A 9,904-nucleotide genomic window follows, 5' to 3' on the forward strand; every position below is an offset into this window, starting at 1 on the left:
AAAGTCACTGTACTTATTCAAAATAGACTCTTTCTGAATCAATACACACCTGAAATCATTTTAAAAGTCTTCTGAAACAGTCACTGTAGTCCGATTTTGGAACTGCACTTAGTACTGCAGTACAGTTTTCTAGAATGTCCTTAATCGCACCATAACTACGTACTTTCATTTCCCACTTCAGTTTCAGAAGCAACCAGATGTCGGATGAGGCGAAATCCAGCGAATATAGTGGGTGATCCAAGTTTGTGATCCGTGTGCTGGCCAAAAAGTTGCACACGATCTTCACTTTGTGAGCTAGGGTGTAGTTTTAGAGGAGAGACCAGGAACCTGCCTCTCGGTATTCGGGTCGCATTCGACTAATTCTCGCCCACAAACAGAAAATTTAATACAAAACTTGATATTGTCTCTGTTCTCCACCGCCCTTTTCCGACGGGTGCTGTTAAATTTGCAGCCAGGGTACCTGCTGCAGCGGTACTAGTGCTTTGACCTTCTACACGGCTGTTGCCGGAACTTGAAGGGTCGTATCGCTGCAATTCGCAACGAGGTAAGACTTCCGTTTGGAATTTCAGACGACCAATTTAAGGGAGCTGGGGCACACTGTGTACACGTTTGGAGTCGCTAGTTTAAGTGCTATTGGCCAGACTGAAGCGATTCCCTCGATATCATTACACATGCTGCTACAACGCGAAATTTTGAATTCAGTTGATCATAGAAAAGTGTGCATTTTATTCATGTTTGAGATTACACCACAAAAGGAAGTTCAGTAGCATACTGTCGGGCAAACGTGCATACCAATGCATAACACCTTCACCTCCTAACCAGACACCAGGAAAGAAATAGGGATCATATTCGTAACAAACGGGGAGTATACTCTTAGCCGCGAACCAGTAGTGAGCCAGGCATTCAGCGTGCTTCGGTAAGAAAATGCTCATATCTTTCACTCTTTAAGGTTTCTTCAATGAAATGAGATTCAAACACGTAGTCTCTAATACACCTACATCAAACGATCACTTTCCACTGCCCGTGATGTTCACCGTGCCTTAGCTAGCGCGTATTATTAGCGACCCAATAATGTATATATATTTCTTACATTCAGCCTTACATGTATTCTAAAGACAAAGGAAGTTCTCTGAAGAAGAACCGGTTGTCCCGATGTCGTATCAGAATCGATCGAGACAATTCCATGCGTTGTCTCCTATTCCACATTGCTAGTAAAGTGATAGGGATGGAAGCTGACTCTGAGCACAATGTGAACAATGCTGGACCGGCTTATTGCAGACACAGTCGGAGTTTCTCTGGAGCCAACGTGTGTATGATGAGCAACAGCTCCCAGAACATCTATTTCCTTTGCTCCGCTCATTGCAGGCTTACTCGTCACCTTCTGCGTAATATTCGAATGTCCTCTCAATAACAATTTTTGCACATTCGCTGAATTGTCATTCTTGTTAGACAACGTCCGTCGGGCTCTACATCTAGGTCCACCTACATACTCCATCAGCCACCATACGGTGCATGGTGGAGGGTACCTTGTGCCACTGACAGGCCTTGAATTTCGCGTTCCACTCACGAATGGAGCGAGAGCAAAAGAACTTATTAACCAAGGAAACACTTTTTTAGCTTTGTCTCAAAAACTTTATTATTGCAGAATGACCTAGGTTTCGGGTTATAAGCCCATCTTCTAGTCATAACTGATCACAATGTTGGGAACCAAGCAAAGATAGAAATATCAACTTCTTAAACTATCAACTGTTGACTAAAAACTATAAAACTTAACTTTATTGGCTGTTTTGACACAATTACATATGGATCCGCCTTTCATTAGGGCAGGGATGAATTACTGTACTGAGTTTGCTCATTCAATAGTAAGTGTGACGATACGCCAATTTCTTTCTTAATTAGTAATATTTCTAATTGAGGAAGCTTTAATCCCTTTCCCTCTATGAATTCCGCACATCTATTATGTATTTGTGGTTTTCTTTCGAACAATATTCTCCAAAGGGTCAATATGGCTTATTTAATCGCCAGTTTCTATGGTGTTCGCTTAGACTAATACAAATTGACCTCCCAGTCAGTCCATTATAAAAGAACCATCACTCTTGCAGATAATCTTATTCTTTACATAGGACCCTGTTGCCTTCATTCATAAAAAGACAATGACAAAAATTGCCATTCCTTTACATATAGTCTACAGCAATGTATGTTTAGTCACAGTTAGCGTAAATGCTGTCCTAAGGAATTATGCAAGTCCATACATCAATGAATCAAAACTGTCAATACAGATCAGTTTCCTTTGAGAAACAAATTTTTGTTTAAAAAAAAAGGCAGTATTTTCTTGAGTTCACACAATACAAAATGTTCCACAGCTGAATCAATTAAAATGAGTAAGAATGATGTCAGTACTGCAAACTGTGCTTAATGGAGGATTTCTAACGAAGAAGGCCAAAGCACGTCAACATATTTGGTTTAATAAGCAGCGCTTCGATTACGAAACAGCTCCAAAACACACTACCATCAAGATCAAACGGAACACAGCTTCTGCAAATCATATGAAGAAGGCAGCAGAGAAACAATGGATAAAACAAAAAATGTCGGACTGCTATCAGGTACGTGACAATGCGTGGGTGCACAAGAAAATATTGACACATATGGAGCTTATTTATATTCTACATCAGTGTGAGGTATGACGTCAAATAACACAGACAAGCAGTTTCAGATGTCATTTATGACACGTTTTACTGTCAGAATAAGAAGTTAGAATAGTTATTGTAATTGAAGGACGGAAAAGGCAATCCAGTTTGCAGATAGAAGTCTGTACTTATTAACATTAACCTTGCCAGAACGAGAAGAAAAGTTACTATCAAAAGGCCACAGATAAGCTCCAGACATGACACCAAAACCTCAACTGTTAGCTCTCCTAAGAGCAAATATAGAATTAGGCCTATAAAAGAAATAGCTACGAAAGTACAGTGTGTCGAAGAAATTAAGCAGGCACAAAACAACAGTTACTTCAGTAAAGGAAGAAAACGGGATCTTGGTCACGAAGAAACTTAAAAACTAGGATTCAGAGCAGTAATGTCATTTTGACTAAAGCAGGTAAAGGAGGAATTGCACTGCTGTTATAGAAAGACGTCATACACACAAAGTGGAATATTTCCACTCAGTGAAATTACTAAAGCTACAGGAAGATCTTAAGGCTTTATAGAATAATCAATTTGTATATAACTGCTCAACAAATTTTTTCTAAATATGTTTGCAAGAGAATTCTCAAAATGAATTCTAATGCTCCTGAACCGTGTGGCTTACCCAAACACCACAAACCAGAAGTGCCAATCCGACCAATGGTATCTACAAGACAAGCACCTGTGCACAATATTGCCAGGAAGACTATCATGAGAAGAAAACTGAACTTCAAAGGGAAATATGGGATTGAGAACAGTTTACAATTAATAAGCAAGTTAACAGATATTAAGATTCCAACAAATGCAAAATTAGCCTCTTTTGATGCACACAGCTTTTTCTCAAGCATTCCTATGAAAAAATGTAAATATACTAGTTGTATTTACGCAACATTAATCCAGAAGAATAGTCGTTTAAATCTAAATTATGGAGCTATAATACGCAAGTGGATGTTCTGACAATGGGCTCACCCTTATCCCACTTGAAAGCACAAATGTTCAAGGGAAAGTGGAGAATGATTTTCTTAACAGTGAATCATTGACAAACGGGACAGTATATTGTTACAAATATGTAAATGATCTTTTCTTGTACAACTAAAGAAGATCTTGGAACAAATGTATAAATGACATTGCAACATAAAGGTCACCATGGGGTTTATGCCCTCCCAATTAATTTCCTAGGCATCAAGCTACACCTAGAAAGTTTACCGAAAAGTCATCTTTACTGACACAGTTATCCCAGCTTCCTCTCAGCAGCCTATAAATCTGTAGCATTCCACCAAATAATCCACAGACCAATTTCTACCCCATATCTCAAGATGTTAGACCAGGAACACAATGCAATAAAAGCGATAGCCACAAATAAACAATCTGAATCCGACATTATTGGCAAAATTCTGAATAAAAAATTGAAGAAGCAAGATAGAGCACTATTGTAGCCAGTGAACAACGTAGATAGACCGAAAAGGAAATGGTGTTGTTTACCTTTCACAGGCAAAGTTTCAAAGAGGATAAGCACTATTTTAGAGAGAAATGCTTTCTCTGTGTTTTTCTACATCCCACAGCCGTTAGGCAGATGTTTCTTCAGTTCAAAAAATAAATAACCAGCCAGTATTAAAAGTGGGATTTGTAAGATCATCTGTTAAGTGTGCCGGTTTTCTATATTGGACACCCTGGGAGGTCAAATTGTACAGAGCCCAGAGAAACCAAAGAAGATGGAGATTAAAGAAGCCAGATTCATCCTTTGATGAACGTTGCTTAAACGAACACGACAAACATGTGATAGATGCAGAAAGTCCTACACACAGAGGGGAAGGATGAAAATCACACTTAACTAGAAGTGTCAGAAATTAAGAAACAAATATGTGTATCATAATATTTAGTATTGAATGAGCATACCAGTTCAATTATGCACCTCTTTTAGATAATGTTACCACTTCCATATAGATAAAGAATCTTGCTGTCTTTATTAACAAATATAAATGACAAAAATTCACATTCCTGTGGACATAGCACTACTCCAATGTATACTTAGTCACAGTTATTGTCAATGCAATCCTAACGAATTTATTAAATCCCTACGTTACTGTGTCAAAATTGTCAACTGAGGTAACTTTTATACTTTAAGTCAACATTATCTAGATTCAGAAGTTGGCTTATTTATCTTTGCTTAGTTCCCATCTTTGGGATCAGTTGTATTGTAGAAAATGGGCTTATAATCCGAAACCTAGATATAACAGTAATAATAACGGTTACGAAATAAGGCAAAAATTGATTCATATAGTTAATAAAGAATATACAACATTTCATCAAGAACTCACAGGTGAATCAGAAAGAAAGACAGTGTTTACGCTTCCGTAAGAGTCCTGATGTCTCTTATCTTTGCTGCTATTACGCAAGATGCATGTTGGTGACCATTCTGCATCCACTAGAAAATGCGGTTTCTATAAACTTCCTTAGTAGTTTTTTTGTGGAAAACTTTCTCTTCTTTGCAGGGAAACCCATTTGAGTGCAGGAAGGAAATTTGCAATACGCGCGTGTTGACTTGACCTACAGGTAATAAATATAACAGCGATTTCTTCCTTTAAACGGTTGTGTTGGGGATTCCAAACACGCGAACAGTTCTCAGGAATGGGTCGCACAAGTATTCTGTATGCAGTTTCCTTTACAGATGGGGTATACTTTCCAAGTATTCTCCCAATAAACCTAAATTGACCTTTCGCCTTCCCTGCAATCGACTTTGAGGTCGACTCGTCTCATTTGACGTAACTCTGCAACGTAGCGTCTAGAGAACTTCCTCAGAACTCATGTGAAGGAAACGTTTGTGTGTACATTTCAGTTGTTTTATTCACGTTCCGTCTGTAATCCCGGTAAAGAAGTAGCGCATTTACATTCTTTTGGTTTGCGAAAGACATCTATTTTTTGCAAACTAACCAACACTCTACACACTTGGATGACACAGACAAAAAGAGAGCTACATTTCCTCTGTGCCCTTTTTTACCAGCATCGCGGCGATACAACTCTGTGTTGCATATATTACGAAACTAGGTATGGAAGTTGAAGAGTGGAAGCCCATGGATTCATTTCTTTCGGAATTACGTCACTTGCAATTACTGCAATTACTATAACTCCATTTAGAAAAACGAAGTTGTAACAGACATCTAGGAAATTAATATGGCTTTAAACTAAATCTGTACGTCTTTTAGTGAGGGTTTCTCAAAATTAAGCTGGATAAAAACAGTATTACAATATCTTAAACGGTAACGGAAATATTTGAGATGAACATGTTTGTGAATCTCCCTACGCACCATGCTCATCAGATCAGAAAACGTGATTTTTGTGTTAAAGGAACTCTGTTGAAACCAGTGCTATATACAATGCCAATATTTTTCATAAAACTACGAAATTTGTGCTGATGTTTTCCACGAGTTTTCAAATGTCGATAAATATGGTCTGTGAGAACACTAGGAAAATTAAACAGTTTGCCTTATCGTGAAATCACGAAGTCAGAATATGAATTCGAAGCTGAGCATAAAAGAAAACTCTTCTCGAGAAAGGCAAAATACTTAGGTGCCCTGTGATTGATCTCTAAGCAGTTAGCTTCACTAATTCAATTGAACTATCCAAAATATAACTGAAGGTGTTTACTGGGCACATACAGGTGTTTCATAGCCTTTCCGGAAGACTTCTAAGGGTGCTAGATCACGTAATGGGGAACAACTGTTTTTAGAGACAGAAATTTGCTGATGTTATCCGGCAATGGTACATGTCGTTCAAGAATGATTGTGCCACAGAGAGGTGGCAGCGTGTATGTAATCTGTGGCGTTCATAAGCGATGCTTGTTGCGTGCCATCCAGTCACCTGCTCTGCGTGAAGTGCGCCAGGCTGAGCACAACTGAAATTCTTGATTTGCTACTAAATTATCTTTATCAGCTCCGAGACACTCATTCTTACGGTTTTCTTGTTGAAAATCCTCTATTAGTGTCCTGGGGTAACATAGTAATGTTGTACATCTGTTTAGTAGACACTACTAAATCCGTGAAATCTCTTGGCTCCAGGGCCGCCGATTGCGAAGCGACACCTAGCGTCGCTGGGAAGCGTCAGCTAATATTTTGCCCCCAACGAATGTTGTTCGCCGTGACGTGCTCTATCACCCATAGACGTTTGTCGCAAAGACTTTGAAATACCCTGTAAACTATGGTCGTGAATGTATCTTTAACCGCAAAGGCAATCAACTTACGTTAATATTTTCAGAATATGATTTTTCATCTTCCATTCCCTACTCATGAGAGTGGGCTAGCTGTTGTAGATCTTTGTTGTTTTCGCCCGGAGATCCCGGTATTGTGAAAATGAGGAAAAGATGGTCCATTCCAGGACTGAAACGCTTTTTTAAGCCAAAGCATTCAGAAAAAAATTTTGGATATTACTTCATCATTCTCTGCAGTCAAGTGAAGTTTTCAACTAACCATATGTCGACAGAAGTGAATGTTAGCGAACTGTCCTCTTAATACGCTATGGTCTAAAATACGAACATGAATTGTCTACAGAAAAATCGAACGATTGGTAGAAACTATGCTGCAGAAAGATTGCTTTGGGTTCCAGGAAAATTTAGCAATACGTGAAGCATAACTGAAGCTACGGCTTACGCTAGAAAACATATCTCAGAAAGGCAAACCGAATTTTACAACATTCGCAGGTTTAGAGAAAGCTTTTGACATTGCTGATTGGACTACGCTCTTGGGCATTCAGAAGTCACCACATACAAAATACAGTGAGTAAAATATCTTTTACAGGATGACAGAAAGTAGGCTGTAGTTCTAAAAGCCGAAGAATACAAGAAGAGAATGAGACAGTGTTGTAACCTATCTTCCATGTTATTCAGTCTGTACGTTGAGCGAGAAACTAATACGAATGTGGAAAAGAAAAAAAAACTGAAGTTCAAGGAATAAAGTCTATGGTGTGCCAATGACACTGTAAATCTGTACGAGAAAGTGAAGGATTTCGAAGACCAACTGAATGGGGTGGATAGAACATTGAAAAGATATACTGAGAACAATATCAAAAAAGTAAATAAATGGTAATAAAATATAAAACGAATTAAGTTACATGATATTTAGAGAGTTTCATTAGGAAACGAAACTTTGAACGTAATACACGAGATTTATAATTTAAGCAACAAAATAATTCATGGTGTCACAAGCAGATAGGCTGTAAAACGCAAACGGATAGTATTATAATATACTTTTACTCTAAACAAAAATTATGGCAAAATTGAGTATTAATTCACATGTTAGGAAATTTTTATGACAGTGTTTGGCGATTAGCCTTGTATGGAAGTGAAATGTGATTGATAAAAAAGGGGTAATAAAGGAATAGAAGATTTAGAAATGATGTACTGAAGAAGAATTCTGAAGTTTATATGGGTAGATCGTGTGACTAATGAAGATGAGCACAAGAGAGATTGAGAGAAACGACTCTTATGGTAACCTGAATAATAGAAGGGATGAGTTGATAGATCACATTCTGGGTATCAACAAACAGTTGATTCGTTAATGGAAAGAAATGTGTGTGTGTGTGTGTGTGTGTGTGTGTGTGTGTGTGTGTGTGTGTGTGTGTGTGTGTGTAAGCAGCTTCAAATGGATTTAGGTTACAGTAATAATGCAGAGATGGCGAGACTTGCAGAGGATACAGAGGATAAACAGTCTTAGAACAGGAGCTAACAAGAAGACTTCGTATTATCTGTTTATAAGTATTTAGCAAGGAACGAATAGATTTTGAAGAGACGCTTGCTTTTTAATTACTTTCTTTCAACAGTTTAATTTTGGGTGTCAATGCTACCGTCTTTACTTACACACATCTTAACTTGTGATTGCAGATTGTCAGACGCTTCCATGTGGACTACGAGGGCGAGGTCTCTTGGAAGACGACCGTGATGCACATGATAGACTCACCACTCACATTCAAGATCACCGAGAGGCGCCCTTCCATCGCACAAGAGGTGCGAGTATGATGCTTGGGAGGCTCTGACGGTGATAAGCCACAATCTGTAGTGTACCTGGAACTACGTTTACCAAATACAGCAAGAACCTTGTTGATACTTTGTCACTCATTCAAGTGTCATTTTCATCATATTTCCCTTTAAATGGAGAAACGTGTACTACTAGTGTGCTCATGAGCCAGTGTCCTGTAAGAAAGAAATAATTTTGGCGCTTCCTAAGCATTTCACACGACACGATTTGACGTCCTTGAGTCTGTTAGGTCTACTCTGGAGTTACAATGTTTTGTAAAACCTCTTATGCCCATAAAAAGCCTTAGAAAATATTTCCAGTCATCATAATTTGCCACTGTAATAAACTGGTTACATAGTTAAATTTTAGCGTTATTCAGTTTCTCTTCTCATAAGAGACCTGTGTTGTTACTCTACTGATCTACATAGGGACATAGAGTTTTCTGCTATTGTTGAGTATATTATATTTTGACACAATCGTTTACACTGATAGTTTTGTGTTCCACTGATCTTTTGTAGCTGAATTGGAACGAATAAATTTACATTCATGTTACATAATTATATGAATGCCCCTAGACTTATTCCAAGTATCAAAACATGGAGAAAATGTTTCCAACATTCTTTACTAGAAGGTGCATGCTCTTTGCGCCATGAAGTGCTTCCCTCAGGGGTTGCAAATGACATTCGAATGAATACACATGACTTCTTTAATGGTCGCAAAATAAAAAAAATAAACCACTTTCAGTCACAAGACTGTTTATTTTTAATTTTAGGAAAGTAATACAATCACGGAAGCAACACGGACAGAAATCGATGAAATTAAGTTATTTGTTTTTGAAGGTGCTGTTGAAACATTGATGCAAATGCAGGCGTGCAACATCTACAAATGCATTATCATTGAAGTATCTCGTACTCATTCCTCTGAAATACCAATTATAAAGTCTGACCTTGTAACACAATGTCAGATAAATGCCAATGCATTCAAAAGAGGAATTACCGTGGCAGATGTATGCTATGCTGCATTTCTTTTGAAAGATCAGCCGTGTTAATCAGTTCCAAAGCAGATAGACCCGTAGACAATGTTTCCATTTTTTTCTCAACAGTGTAGGTAGCTTTACAGTAAACTTTTCAACATCTGTTGTCTAGAACGAAAATGTGTAAGAAACAAAAGGAAATACATATTGGTTTTTCCAAGAATTTAATTTCGTTATTCTGTTATAAG

At 38.0% G+C, this 9,904-nt stretch overlaps 1 protein-coding gene across 1 annotated transcript in view; it reads left to right on the forward strand.

The window, feature by feature from the left end:
• LOC126267080 (probable cytochrome P450 301a1, mitochondrial) overlaps positions 1-9,240 on the forward strand; it is a 158,970-nt gene extending 149,730 nt beyond the window's left edge. Inside the window, exon 12 of the mRNA XM_049971943.1 lies at positions 8,551-9,240. Coding sequence (XP_049827900.1) covers positions 8,551-8,685 — 135 coding nt within the window. The 3' untranslated portion in view covers positions 8,686-9,240. The remainder of the gene's footprint in view (positions 1-8,550) is intronic.
• Positions 9,241-9,904: the final 664 nt, after the last annotated feature.

This window comes from Schistocerca gregaria, chromosome 4 (assembly GCF_023897955.1).
Source record: "Schistocerca gregaria isolate iqSchGreg1 chromosome 4, iqSchGreg1.2, whole genome shotgun sequence".
NCBI classification, from domain to species: Eukaryota; Metazoa; Arthropoda; class Insecta; order Orthoptera; family Acrididae; genus Schistocerca; species Schistocerca gregaria.